Source organism: Trichosurus vulpecula, chromosome 5, assembly GCF_011100635.1.
Source record: "Trichosurus vulpecula isolate mTriVul1 chromosome 5, mTriVul1.pri, whole genome shotgun sequence".
Lineage (NCBI taxonomy): Eukaryota > Metazoa > Chordata > Mammalia > Diprotodontia > Phalangeridae > Trichosurus > Trichosurus vulpecula.
In genome coordinates, this window is record NC_050577.1 from 14,788,824 (window position 1) to 14,804,224 (window position 15,401).

The 15,401-nt window shown below is 45.2% G+C and overlaps 1 protein-coding gene across 1 annotated transcript in view; it reads right to left on the minus strand.

Moving 5' to 3' along the window:
- The window catches only part of RAPGEF5 (Rap guanine nucleotide exchange factor 5), a 237,213-nt gene that overhangs the window by 137,390 nt on the left and 84,422 nt on the right, over window positions 1-15,401 (minus strand). The window contains exon 7 of the mRNA XM_036759737.1: window positions 13,632-13,680. Coding sequence (XP_036615632.1) covers window positions 13,632-13,680 — 49 coding nt within the window. The remainder of the gene's footprint in view (window positions 1-13,631; window positions 13,681-15,401) is intronic.

Genomic DNA, 15,401 nt, shown 5'->3' on the forward strand with positions numbered 1-15,401 from the left:
AGTCCCATAAAGTACTAAGTCCAAGAGCTGGATTTGAACTCAGACCTTCAGATTCCAAATGAGCACTCTTGTCATTCTAGGTAGGTCCCAAATCATGAAAAATACGAAATCTGGGCAGTGGTCCCAGTATTTTAATTCGAACCACAAACTTCCATTAGGTTGAAATCAAGGACCACATTTTTCATAATTTTAACTTCAATTAGTGTGAGTTGGAATGAGCAATTCCTTCTTTGAACTGATGAAGACCTAGCTGTACAGGACAGATGCTGAGACCAAAAATAAAAATGTCACCCTGTGGCCAAGCAGGAGATGGACTGACTCCCTCACCTTGGGCAGGAATCCCAGTGGCTAGTGAGATGAAAAACAGACCTCTCTGCATGGCGCTTCTTTACAGAATGACCATCGTCCTTTCTTACGGGACCACAGGCCACCTCGTCCAGCCCACTCCCGCCCTTTAAACTGAAGCCCCAGAGAAGAATGTTCAGAAAATCCCAGAGGTCAGTGATAAGGCACAGAGGCAGCATCTGAACTCACTGCCTCTGACTCCAAAGTCTGTTCCTTCAACTCTGTATGATGCTGCCTCTCCTGTCTCCTCAGGCGTTCAAGGCTCCAGCCAGATTGGTTTTCTCACTGTTCCCCTGAACGTTCCATCCCCACCCTCAGGCCTTAAACTCATGCCCTCTCAGCTTGGAATGCCCTCCCTCCTCCTGTACCACCTTCCTTCTGATGCCTCAGTCACTCTTACTACTCTGCCTCATCTTCCCAGTCACATCACATAACTATCCCTTATACTCACATTTCTCCTCCAGAAGAATGGAGGCTCCTGAGCAGGAATTGTTATTCGTTTTATCATTGGTGGCATCCTTGGAGCCTGGCACAGTGCCCAGCATTCAGCAGATGCTCAATTCAAGTACTTATTAAATCTACTATTGGCCCCTCCCCCAAGTCACACCAACGTGGTAGGACCTGTTCTGGCCTATATTCTGCTGGCCTACCTTACAAGAGGGAATGAATGGATGCACATGTAATTAGCACCTACTATGTGCCACGCACTGTATTGGGTATAAGAACACAAATACAAGAGCCATATGGTCCTGTTCTCATGGAGCTTACGTTCCAGGAGGGGGAGACAGCACACCTAGGTAGAATTGACCAATGAAGGAAGGTTTGGGTAAAGAAGTCCTGGCAATGGTGAGGGAAGTGCCACCTGGGGCAGCCAACTGTCATGCCTGCCTGACAGTGGTAACACAGAATTAGATTTCTTGACTGTTCCCAGACCAAGAGATAGAAGAGGCGCAGCAGCAGGGAGAATGGCAAGATGTCCCAGATGGATGGATTGAAAGCATCGTCCAGGCCCCCAGATGGCAAGCTTGCGCTCCCTCACAGGCCAATGGCATTCAACCCCAGGAGGGAGCTCCAAGATGGGGGTTAACTCTCCCAAGGTGGAAGGGACAGCTTCCTGTCTGCACAGCTCTGATCCAGAGGGAGAGAAGGGGTCATCTCCACACCATCAGACTGGAACCTGAATGATGCCATTTTGATACTGTAATGCAAATTTCTGAGACTTCAAAACCCAATTTATCTATTCTCATTGAGAATTTGTAGCAACAAATCCATAAAAGCTAAATGTGTATTTAAGTGGAAAACAAAGACAGTCAATTAGGCCCAACTCTTTTTAGTTTACTCTTTGTTTGCTGAATGACTAACTGAAAACAAGCATTTAATACAGACTTAACTAGGAGTAAACTGAACTCAAGTACCTCACTTATCCCATCAGTGAAAATGGAAGGATGATACAAGGAACCCAAAAAGCAGCTGACCTTGACCATTGTCAAGACCAAGACCATTGCCTTTGAGCCTTGAGAAGAAAATGTCTTTCTTTTATACTCATCAAAAAGGCATCGACAGAGGGTTACTTTTGTCTCTATAAGAAGCCACTTCTCTTTGGAAATTATCTGTCTAATGAAAAACCCAACTGAAAGACGGTGGAAGACCAAGAGACAGAAAGGGAAGTTTCTCCTTGAGGATCGTGCTAAGCCGGTGTAGGTGGCTGGGCTGAAGCTTCTGATTCTTTTTCAATCTTTGTCACAAGGGAGAAGGCCTCACAGAGGAGAGGGGAGAAAGATATACTGGAAATGAAGGAGATGTTAAAACAAAGGCATGGGGGCAGCTTGTAGATAAAGTACAAGGCCTCCAGCCTCAGGCATTTGACACTTACAAGCTGTGTGACCCTGGGCAAGTCACTTAACCCCAAGTGCCTCTGGGAAAAAAACAAAACAAAAAAACCCCAAAAGCATTAATAGAAAATGTCTCTAAAATACATCAATGTCAGGGTCAATGCCCCTTTCATTCCTCAAAGAATATCCCTTGTCCAAGGGAGCACCTTGGGCTCCAGGCTCAGTCTCATAGGTCATTCTCATTTCTTCCCTCTCCTTTGACCCCTCACATCCCATCTGGTACCAGCCCTTGTCCATTCTGCCTCCATACTCTCTCTCTTGTCTTCACCTCACCTGGCCACACTCTTGATCAAGCCATCATCCTATTCACCTGGACTACAGCAACGACCTCCTCACTAGGATCCCTGCCTCACATCTCTCTGGTGAGAAAGATTAATTTCTTCCAGAGCGTCTTCTGCCAGCAGAACATTGACTTTAAAATTATCAACTCCAATCTGTCTGCTTCTGCTCAAGCATGGGTCTCACAGGTCACTTACATATTTTTTTGGTGGGGGGAGGTCATCTCTTTGGCCCCTGGATAGAGGAGGCACTTACAAAATGGCTATTCTTTGCCTGAATCAATGAGTCCAATGGTGGGATGGTTTGACTGTGGGGAGGGTGGGCTCTCCCTCACTGATGGTCTTCAAGCCAAGACACCGATCGCCCGCCTGTGTACTCTACTGAGGATTCTGTAGTCAGGTGTGGGGAGGGACAAATAGATGGCCAGTCTTTTCCCTTTCTAATTCTGAAAGGCTATTCTTCTAATGCCCAGAATCCTAAATTCTCAAAATGAGTTTTGGAGATAAATCCTCCATTGTCCCTCCCAAACACAAGGCTTTTATTCAATTTCCTTGTCTATACCCGGCATCTGGTTTCTGATGAACCCCCTAATTAATAATTCACAGTGTAGCTTTTAGAGATTGACTCCCCCCTCCATACACACACACAGGCATAGACATAGACACACACACACACCCCAATCATTAAATTGGACCAACATGGATTTACTGTGCCTAAGTTAGGGCAGTATCTTTCCTCTCCCAAACTCCCCCAAGCAAACACACACATGCCCCTTCCCCAAAGAATCCCAGGTAGCGATGGCATGCCCTGCCCCCCCCCAAAGAATCTGCTTCTAAGGCTGTACCCAGGCCTACATTAGCTGCCACAATCAACTAATTAAAGAAACAAAGGCAAACTGGAATCGTTAACGAGAAGGCTCCTGATTGCATTATGGACTTCTGATTTGGAGAGCTGGCACACAGCAGGGGGAGGGAGGGGGAGGGTTGGCAAGCCAGGGAATTCTAGAAGTCATGGCATGGCAAGATGCACTCTCTCTCCCTCTCTCTCTCTCTCTCTCTCTCTCACACACACTCTCACACACACACACACATACACACACACACACACACACACACACACACACACACACAAATACACACAGTCTCCCAGGGAAGCCTGAACATTTATACTTTGATATTTAAATGAATGTTAACATAAATTTCTCTCTCTCTCTCTCTCTCTCTCATATTAAGAATCCGTTTTATGCCACGGCACTCAGCTCTCTAGTGGGTAAAGGGTCATTAACTTTAATTTGACCTTCGGTAGAGGACAGATATGGAGTTGGCAGCATGGGGTCCCCCTAGGCTCATTCAGCTCCCATACAGCAAATCTGATCCCAGGAGCCATTTCACAGATCTCAGAAAACTGGCTTCACACATTCCAGTCCTCATCCTTCTCCAGCTCCTAAAAGAAAATGTGCAAACAATGTTTTCCTATCCTAAGCAAAGTTTCTAAAACCCAGCCAGTAGATGGCATGGCTGCCCTGTGGCACTCAGCTGCTTCCATGTGCCTTGCTCTGCTTCCTGATCCTGAAGGATAGGGGTGTGCAGGGCTCGGCTGGGGCTCCCAGCATCCCCACCGGATCGCTGACCTTCCAGGTCATAGAGGCCAACTCTTTCATTTCACAGAGGAGGAAATTATGACCCAGCAAAGTTCAGCAGTCCCCCCAAAGTCACATAAGGAATTAGTGACCAAGCTGAGAGTATCTCCAAATCGAACGTCCTTTCCAAGTTAGCATGAAGAATAAGCTTCTATTTAGAACAATTACCCAGGTATTGTGGCTACTGCACTGGGCTTGGAGTCCCAAGACTGGGCCCCATAATCACAGAACTGGAAGAGATCTCAACAACCGTTAAGATCGACTCATACACAAAGGAATCCCCACCATCACGCACCCGATGGTGTGGTCATCCAGCCCCTCCAAAGAGGTCGCAGATACTGTTTAACCCTGGTTAAGCCACAATGTTTCAGCCTCTGTTTCCCTATCTTCCTCCATTCCATTCCAGGCCCCATGGCTGACTCTCCTGATTTCTTTGTCCGCCATGCTTCAGCAACCTGCAGCTGTCTCATGCTAGAAGATCCCTTCTCCTCAAAGATCCCGCCCCCTCTGCTGCCCCTTCCTCTGCCTGGTTAGTTCCTCCAGGAGCGTCCATTTCCAGCCATCTTCACACTTTGTTTCCTAGCTGGGCCCCACTCCAGATTCTGTGGACTTCTTTTTCCTTTCCCTCAAGGGTACCTTTCATCGGCTGAAGGCAAGGATTAGCTTTCTTCTGGCCTTTTGGTATATCCCTAGCACTTAGCCTGGTGCCTGGCTTATAAGCAAGTTCCTAAACTCGCTGACTTGGCTGGATCTGAGCGCCTACAAGTGACCTTTCCTAATAGGACAGTGATCACTCTCCTTCTAGAAGGTAGTTTTCATTATTTTGCATCTACTCTGTATTTAGTCATCACACCCCACCCCCACCCCAACCCTGGGGAGAGAAATCCTTGAGAGCAGGGTGGGTCTTGCTTTTGTCTTTTTATTCCCACCCCCTAGGACAGAGCCTGGTACACTGTAGGCCCTTAATGAATGGTTGCCAAATTCAATTGAAACATAAGTATTGAATACTCTCATTTTTAAAATATCAAGAAGGCACCAGGAGAATTCCCAGAAGCACTTGGAAGTCAGAGACAAACTGACTGTCCCTCAAATGTCCTCATTAGTTCATAGCGATTTCTTCTGTTAATCATTTTCCTTTACCAACTGAATGGGCCTCCAGCGGATGACTAGGCCACTCCACCTTTTCCTCAACATTTCTTAAATTTCATATAATCCTAAAGACTCGGTGACTTAGCATCATGAGATCTGGAGCTACACAAAGACCACTGCAAATGGATTTCTGGGTTAGAGCCTGCCCAGGAACCATGGCTGATCATTTGGACTTAATATCTCTAATTACAATAAACAGCGCCATGGGATTGGAAAGGGAGGGCTGGGGGGGATGTGCAATTTTCTCCATGGCCCAGTGGGAACATGGAGGGAAATTGAGAGAACATCTGCTCCATCCGTCACCAATTACTCCTGGATAGGGCCTGTTCTGGTATTTTCTCATTTTCAAAACATCAAATTTAAAATGAATAAAATGTCAGCTTCGGATTGTATCAAAGTCCCCAGCCTGAGGACTCACAGTGTTCTCTACAACTTAAAAAAACAAATAAAAAAAAAGACTCGGGGAAGTGGCCAGTAGATTGCAGTTGAGCAAAATCATGGCCGGCTGAAGAGAGGCTCGTTCCATGGGGATCAGGGAGACGTGTTGGTGAGCGAGGAGAGATGAGCTGGACTGGGAAACGCTGGAACAAGTCGTTCTCCAAAAGAAAGGAGATTTACAGCCAACAACTTTCGTGGCGTGAAGCAGATATCGGTGATTCATGTAAACCAGAGAACCCTGCGTCATCCATCACTGAGGTAGGATTTGGTACTAGCAGGTTTAGAAAACTTCCCAGGATCCCAGGCCCTTGGGGTATGGTAGAAAAAGCACCCATTTGGCGTCAGAGGTCATGGGTTCAGATGTTGTCTCTGCCACCTCACAATTCCTTCACCCCTTCTGGGCTTTGCAAACCAAAACACAACCGATTATTATTGCTATCGTCAGTATTGTCATCATTATGCCGAATTTGCTTCTCTTACTGAAATCCTAATTTAAAAATAATTAGGCACCGTGCTCTGATTCTCCAACACCCTTCGGCACAGACGGCAACCCCCCATTTTCAACGTCATCCTTTATTTTCACAGTAACGTTCAGGCTGACTCCAGGCTGCCAATAGGACCTTGAGAACAAGGCTCAGTAAATCCTCTCATCCTGAAACACCAGAAGGGAGGAGGAAATTCAAGATAAGAATGATTTCACCAGCCTGGGAACCTCCAGGGCTGCTCCTTCCTCTCCAAAGTGGCCTCAGAGCCACTGGGAGACTCTAATCTCACCCTCCTAAATTCTCCTCAACATGACTCCTGGATCCAAGGGCCAAATTTTACACTAACAGGCAGAGTCAAGTAAGCCTTTGACTTGAAAATTAAAAAACAAAAATCCTTTCCCGGGAATGAACAACAAAAGTCCAGGGACACACGAAAGGACTCGAGTTTGGAGTATTTTTCTGTCTCCTTTGTATGGTAGTAAGAACACTCAGTCTTCATCTCCCACCTAGAGTAAAACGTTCTTTCACTTGGCATAGACCCAGAAGGCAGTGTGGTGCAGTGGATGGAGAGCCAACCTTGACAGCAGGAAGGAGAGACTTCCACGTTGACTGTGAGGCCTTAGCCAAGTGTCCTAAGTTCTCAGTAACCCAGGGAACTCTCTGGGACAATCAGCTGCAGAGAAGTCGGCCATCTGCTTTGGTAGAAGTTTCCTCACCTGGAGCCTTTTACACTTGTGAACCCAAACAAACAAGAAGGACGTTCAGTAACGATGAACTTCAAAGGCCAGGTCAACTTTGACATTTATCCAGCCCCAAAGCTCCTGGGAATGCCTTAGGCTTTACCGAATTACTGCAGGAATTGGAGTTTGCCCTCATGCCATGCATAGGAGGCAACCAAGTAGGGTCCTACAAAATGGTTTAACTGAGCACCAGGCTGAAGAGAGCCCCCAACTGTCACTGACGTACAAAGGGAGGGCTCATCCCATATTCAGTCTGGAAACTAGGACTCCAGAAAGCTGAGGACAAACCCCACTGACCCCTCCCAGCAGAGAAGTGAGACACTGAAGGGGAGGAAGAGACATATTCCCAGACATGGCAGATGAGTTGGTTGGCTTTGCTGGACAATACATCCTTATTCTAAGGAAGGATTTGGGGGAGGGGATGTGGTCAAGAAGTGGACGATGACAGATATGAAAAAAGGAAGCAATAAAACATTTTTAAAAGTGTAGAAGGGGACACAATTAGAGTGATTTATCTACTGCCTCTTAAAATGCAATCTTTATTTCTGAAGTAGAAGGGGAGTGTGATGTAATGGACAGTGCTGGAATCAAAATGACCTGGGTTTGAGTCCACCTCAGCTACTTATCAGCTGGGTGACCCTGGCCAAGCCACCCTGGCTTCTTCATCTGGGAAATGAAGGGACTGAATTTGATGACCTTTCAGGTTCTTCTAGCTCTGAATTTATGATCCTATGATGACCCTATAACCCGAGTTTAAACCCCATCTCTGATACCTACTGACTAGTGAACCTGGGCAGGTCAGGGTGCTAACCTGCACTGGTGGATGGAATTTCCTAATCAGGGAGTTCACTATATCAGTGAAATAGCAGGTCTAGTCTCTATCCCTATATTGCCTTTTTAAAATCCCACATCTATACATAATCTAAGAGGAACTTCCTGGCCAAGGTGCCTGAGCAGAATGGAGGCATCCCATTTGTGACATTCCTATTCCAGTAAAACCCTGAAGCTCATACCAGACTGAATAATGGTCAAGAAACCCAATGAGAAGGCAGCCAGGTAGTGCAGCAGATAGCATATCTATCTATCTGAGAGTTAGGAAAACCCAAATTCAAATCTAGCCTCAAACACTTACCAGCTGTGTGACCCCAGAAGAAATGAAGCAAGAGATGAAAAGTTACTGGAAAACTGTTGAAGAAAGAATTCGGAGAAAAAAATGACTTAACAGAGTGTGGGTCTAAACCTTCCCCAAAAAATGGAACCTCTGCAAACTGGAAAAGACCAAACAGAAATGAATGATGTTGTGAAGTAACCAGAACTCTTAGAACAGAATCAAAAGATTGAAAAAATAGATGAAAATATAAGATGGTTTATAAAGGAAAAAACAATGGATCTGGAAATCAGATTAAAGAGAAATCATTTAAGAATCACTGAATGCCCTGAAAATATCATATTAAAAATAATCTCAGACATAATATCTCAAGAAATCATAAATGAAAATTGCCTGGGTCTGTGAGAATCAGAGGATGAAGTAAAGAGAGAAAAAATCCATCAATCACCTTCTGAAAGGAAGTCCGAAGGGAGAACGTTGGCACATTTATGGATGACTTCAATAAAGGCCCTTGATTGCATCATCATGAAATTTGCAGATCACACAAAACTGGGAGGTGTAGTTAACACACCGGACGACCGAATCGAGGCTGTAGGATATCTCAATGGACAGAATGATGGACCAGGGATGATTGTGTTAATACTAGTAGTTACAATAATAACAGGTTGCATTTTTGTGGCACTCTGGGTTGAAAAGGGCAGCCAGGTGGCTCAGTAGATGGAGAGTCAGGTCTGGAGTCAGGAGGACCTGAGTCAAATTTGACCTCAGACACTTAGTAGCTGTGTGACCCTGGACAAGTCACTTAACCCTGTTTGCCTCAGTTTCCTCATCTGTAAAACGAGCTGGAGAAGGAAATAGCCAACCTCTCCAGTGTCTTTGACAAGAAAACCCCAAATGGGGTCAAGGAGAGTCAGACCTGACTAAAAGGAGTGAATAACAAAAGGTTTATAAAGCACTTTACTCGTGTTAGCTCGTTTGATTGTCACAGCAACCTTGAAAGGCAGATACTATTATTACAGCCGTTTAACAGATGGGAAAACCAAGGCTCAGAGACAGTCATGGAGGCCAGGTGACAAACGCTCTGATGCTCTCCTCACTGCCTTGGGCTGTAATTCCCTCTTCGTTATTTTTCACTTCCCTCCTTTTCAGCATAAAGATCCTTCTTGTTGATGGAGAAAACATTAGTGAAATAGAATTCTTCTTCCCCCTTTTTCCTGAAAACAGTGCAGGCTCCACCCCAGGAGCCCACCTCACCGCGCCTCACTTATCTTCTCAACTCTTCCTTGGCCCCCAGCCTCTGGGGAGCCCCTCCTTGCCACCATGATGTTGCTTCAGATCCCAGGAACAGAATTCCTCCAATCTGCTGCCCCTTGGACATCTTCCACATCTTACCATGCTGTGTGTGTCTTAGGAAAGAGGCTGAGAATGGTGTGAAAGGCTTCATAACTACCCCAACCTAGCTCCAAAAATCCAGTTTATTCCTTCTCTTCCTTCTCTGGGTCGTATTATTCTTCCCTTCAACATCAGGGTTGGCTTAGAGTCTTTTCTGTCTCTTCAGAGTATTTTTTCTGGTTTTTAAAATTCAATTATTTCTTCCTATATCAAAACAATTTTTTTGCATTGTAAGTTTATTAATAGAGAACTTCCAGTGTGGAAACTCCCTCTCCCAACATTGGTCAGCAACTTCTCTGAAACCTACACATCATCTTAGAGAACCGCCTAGAACACCCATCAGGTAAGTGACTTGCCAGGGTCATCCAGCCAATCTGTTGGGTCTCGTTGACCATGAGGCCAGCTGACTCTCCACTATGGCCCCCACTCTCTCCTAACAACTCATACTCTCAAAGAAGCCAGGAAATATAAAGACATTCCATCAGCTCTTTCGCCTTCTGCTCTAGAAGTCCGACAAACTTGCACTTCTTTCTGTGAAAGCCTGAGGAACAGACACAGACACGGCTTAGCCCCTGGTGAGGAGGGAGGAGGGAGCTCCCCTGCTCCCCATGCTTCCTGAACCCTGACTCTTCAGGGCTGTGAGGCTTCTTAGCTGTTATTAGCAAACTGCCCCAAGATGCCTTGCTAGACTATCTCAGACTCCCTGCCTCATGACTCCTGCTGACAAAAGGCTGCCTACCTGCTTGTTCACACCTATGATGCTTCAGGGAGGTTTGGTTGGATAAAGAGGTGAAGACCAGTTGAGGAAGAGCTCTGGATGTCAGGCTAAAATCAGCAGGGTAATATCACCTGATGAGCAGGAAGAGACATAAAATTGATGTATGAGGAAGACTAGTTTGGTCAGAGTGTATGAGACTGATTAAAATAGGGATTCTTAACCTGGGGTCTGTGGATAGATTTCAGGGGGTCCATGAACTTGGATGGGGAAAAATGCACCTTTATTTCATGAATATTTGGTTTCTTTTGCAATGCCATGTAGTTTATTTTATGGATTTAAAAGCATGACCCTGAGAGGGGGAACATGGGCTTCCCCAGGATGCCAAAGGGGTTCATGATACCCCAAAGCTATGAGAGAGATCGGCGAGAGGAGAGAAATGTGGCAGGTGAAAGATGAAATGACTGAGGAAATAAAGGTTCGATCTCCCAAGCGTATCGATTTATCAAGCAATGCTTGGCAATTGCCCCCAAACTAGGATTAGATCTCCTTAGCTTAGGCCTGGATCCCGAATACCAGGGAAAAGGCTTTTACACATGAAAAACAATTAGTCATATAAGACCGATTCATTAAAAGGACACAATACAACATTAAATTATCTGATTTCTAATTGGGGGAAAGATTGGGGAGCTTCCAAATGGGGAGGAAGAGAGTAAACAAATGCAATTCCCTGAATTCAGAAAAGGAAGGGTATCTCTCCCCCCAAGTGGCTGGAAACAATCAAAGGAACATGAAAACAATAAATGGTCAATAAATACAGGGCCAGTTTTTGGGTTGCTTGAGAGGTACAATATGAGAAAAAACCTTTAGATCTGACTGGGTCTCTGGCTGGCATAACCCAAGTCCTGAGTTAAAGGTCTCTACAAAGCAGGTGGAAGTGGTCCAGATTCCAGCCACACAGGCAGGGCTGGGTTCGAACAACACAATAAAGTTTTCTCCCAATTCCCACAATTGATTAAAGTTTCCTTCAAAACAGAATTTGGACTAAACCCATAATGGAATAGAAATGGAAATGAACTACTCCAAAACTGAGTCACAAGATGGAGTCCATGTGGTTCCCCCAATCCCACAATTAATCACTTGCTGTCCAAATCCCCTCAACTTCTTCAGAAAGATAAGTAAGAAAATCAGTTAGGAGTCAATGAGAATAACTTAAGTATAAGGTGATGATGTCCTTTATCTGGGAAAAGTAAGCATGGTTAAAGAGATATTCTCAAGGAAAAATCAAAAGCAGCTGGTGACTATCTGGCTATATTGGGGGTAACAAGGGATGGAGGAGAAAGTAGGCCAAAGATAACTGAGTGGGAAGTGGAAGTATTTGGCCTTTTTACTAGAAATAAGGGCAGTTGAGTCAAGGACGCCAGAGCTAGCAAGTGGAAACGCACCTTCCTATCCCCAAGCTCCTGGCCCCAAGCTGCCAGGATCCCATTCATACAAAGGAAGGCAAAGTCCAGATGCCAGGATCCCCACTAGTCCATTTCAATCCCTTCCCTAATACTGTCACTATCCCCTCTGCACCATAACCAAGAGTAAAAGTGGGTGTCCAAAACTATAAGTAATGTAGGAAGACCCAGGGGACAATGCTAAAGGGGGGCCTTCGTCCCCTCCCTCCTCCATGTGGATGTACAGAGAGTGGAGTCCATGGCCAGGAATGGAGGCTTAGCCTATACCCGGGGTACAGATAACAGACTTTTGGAGGTGGCAGACATCTTAGACTTAATCTAGTCCACTCCTTCGCTTTTCATCCACACAAACAATCAGTCCCTCTCTAACAATCCAGACTGTTAAATCTGTGCCTCAGTGGGTGGCTTCATGAATTGCTGTGGCCAGAAATTCATCTGGCATCCAACTCTCTAGGACCAAACGTCTCCAAATGGAGCTGGGCTGGCCTGTTGATGCCCAGTATCTATCGCTGTACATATCCTTCAAGCCTTCTCAGCACAGTAGGACTCCTATTCAAAGTTGGAGAAGTCTTTGAGAACCTGGTCACTTCCACACCCAAATCACATCAGGGATGACTTTCAGAGAGTAAGACAGAAGATCTTGGGTTCCTAGGGCTCAAAGGAGCAGTGTGAGTCAGCACTGAAATATCATAGTGCAAAGTTACGCATCATTAGGAGAGTCGGAAGGTCCAGAGAGGAGGTGAGAGTCTCACTGTGCTCTGCTCCAGGAGACTTGATCTGGTCCAAAGCACTCAGCTCTTAGCACCGCATTTTGGGAAGAACAGTAATAAGGGGAACAAAACCAGAATTGAGGAAGGACGCAGAGACTGGACAGTGACCTCCTTGACAGCAGGGACCATATTTTGTCTATGTAAGCTCAGCTATTTGCACAGTGCCTGGCACATAGTAGGCATTGAGGACTGGCTGAAGGAACTATGTATGGATGCTTGACCTGGAGAAGATAGTCTTGAAATGGGTGTTAATCGATCTCTTCAAGTACTTAAAAGGCTACCATATGGAAGAGGAAATCAAGGCAAGGCAACAGGCATTTATTAAGTGCCTACTATGTGCCAGGCACGGTGTTAAGCCCTGGAAATATAAAGCAAAGCAATTTGTTCTGCTTGACCAGAGAGGCAAAAGTAAGAGCAACCAGTCAGATGAGGCAAAGGTGGACCATACAACGTCCCAGGCATGCTCACTCGTGTCCTGGCTCAGCTCACTCTCTGGACCTCACTTCCTCCCTTACCAGCTCTTCTCTCCCCTCCTCCACTCCTTCCTGCTTCCCAGCTGCTTTTTATATTCAGTCTCCCTCAGTGTGTAGGGATTGTCTTGTTTGTATTTCCATCCTCAGTGCTTAGCATAGAGCTTGACACAGAGTGAGGTAATAAATAACCACAACAGTTGGCATCAACATAGCTCTTTAAGGTTTACAAAGTGCTTTACATGTTAACTCATTTGATAATCAATTGATTTGAGCATGAATAAAGTTTATCTTACTCTCAAGCTTAGGGCTATGCCAAGAACTTTAAAAAAGTCTTTAAATATCTTCACATAATTTCGAAGAGAATGGTTTTAAAGAAGCTGCTTCCTTTATTTTGAGGAAACTTTAACAGCTTTATTTATTGAATAAAAGTTAACACTAAATGCCAAGAAATGCCTTTTGTTTTCAATCAGCATCACTGTCTATAATGGGACCTAGTAGGTCCTTTTGTCATGGGCTAAAATGGTGGAGGATGATTTTCATTATTTTAGTAGACTTCATAGGCAATGCTTTTTGCCCCTCACTGCTTCCTCTACCAAAAAACCCCAAACCCTGAAACACATTTTATCGAGGAAATGTACATTTTGAAGTAGTACCTTAAATGGCCATGCACCATGCACAGGCATCGCTGAACGTGAAAGAATTCTGTCCCCTCCCCAAAGAGATAGCGCTCCACATCTACTCACCTGCCTTCCGGGCTTTGAAAGCAATGACAGCAGCAAGTTCTCTCTGCACCTAATGTTACACAAGGAAAAACAGAAATTAGAAAGAGGTGAACTTCTAACAGCACATTTTCTGTTACGTCATGAGGGATTCTGCTCAGATGAGGTGGCTGTTCCCTTTCAGCCACAGGAGACGGGGGTGGGGGGGGGGGTTGGTTGGTTTATTTACTTTGTTTTTTAGTTCTACTGACTAATTCTGTTTGTAAATTTTTAGGGCAGGAATATGAATGTTTTATTTTCAGAAATATAATAAAAGCTACCACTCACATAGTGCTAGACATGAATTATCTCATTTGAGACTCACAACACTCCTGTGAGGCATGTGTTGGGGAAACTGAGTCTGAAAGAAGCTAAATGACTTACCCAGGGTCTCACAAATAGAAAGGGTCTGAGTCAGAATTTGAACTCAGGTTTTCCACTTCCATATCCAGGTTTTCTCTAGCTGCTGTCTGTTTGTATCTACCTAGAGGGCCAGGCGTCCCTCTCCAGAGAGCTGACGCTTTCTTTGTCATCTACAAGCTGGAAGAGCTAAGAGCCAAGACCATCATGTTCCCTGGTTAAAGGTCAAGGTGACTAACGCCCAGTGGTAGAGGACACAGTCAAAGGATTCATCTGGGAAGCCCTGGTTTTCTCCCCAACGGAGTTTCTCCAACTGACATCCTTTTCCTCCCTTACTGAAGCCATTAGCTTTCCGTGAATGGGAAGGACGTGAGAATTTCACTAGAGACCCAACTGACATTTTCAACAGCAACTAAGATCTTTTAAGCTGAAATGCTAAGGCAGGAATTTGCTAAAGACTTTTCCCTTTGGCTTCTGGTTATCGCTAATATAACCATATGCATGTTCAGCCATCTATGAAGGTACTACCCTCCCCTAAGGCAGATAGCAGCCCCTCCGTGCCCTGGTAGAAAATCTTCTCAAACTGTCATGGTTGAAAAATTGATCACCTTGCAAACAACCAGATGAGGAACTCCAGGTTTGGTCTGGCTGGTCACTGGTGGACAGACATACCATGCTAAGGTTGTAATCTTTCTAACGTGCAAAAGTCAGCTGTCTGCTGCTGGAGCCTTCCCAAGCCAAAGGTCCCCATCGAGCCCCAGCAAAGCACATGTCAGTGGGGCACATACCTATATGCGCATCTGTGTGCATCTATAGCCGATAAGGACAGCTGCCATTTATAGAGCGCTGTAGAGTTTGTAAGGGGTTTACAAATGTTATCTCATTCGACCTTCACAGCAACCCTGGGAGGAAGACAGTACTGTTATCTGCACTTTACAGATGAAAAAAACTGAGTTATCAAGTGACAACACAGCCAGTAAAGGTCTGAAGTCAGATTTGAACTCAGGTCTTCCTGACCCAAGTCCAGCCTTATATCTACTGAGCTGCCTTGCTGCCAATAATCATTGAAAGCCTGCAGTTTTCTTTTCCCTTAAAAATTTCTCATGGAAATCTTTCTAAAGCACATTCAATGCCCCCTGGTACTCTCAAACAATCTAGAATCTGAATTAGCCTTCTCTTAATGACTCCAAATCAGAATGGTGACCCCTGTGATACAGGGGCTAAGAGCGGCTTCCAAAGTGCTTCGATACTTACTGTCCTTCAATCGTCCCAACAACCAGGTGAGGGGCTACTCTCCATTTGATAGACAGAGTAACTGAGCCTCCAAGATATCTGGTGACCCATTAGGATCAACTGCTCTCAGAAAGAGGACACGAAGTCATGTCTCCGCTGGAA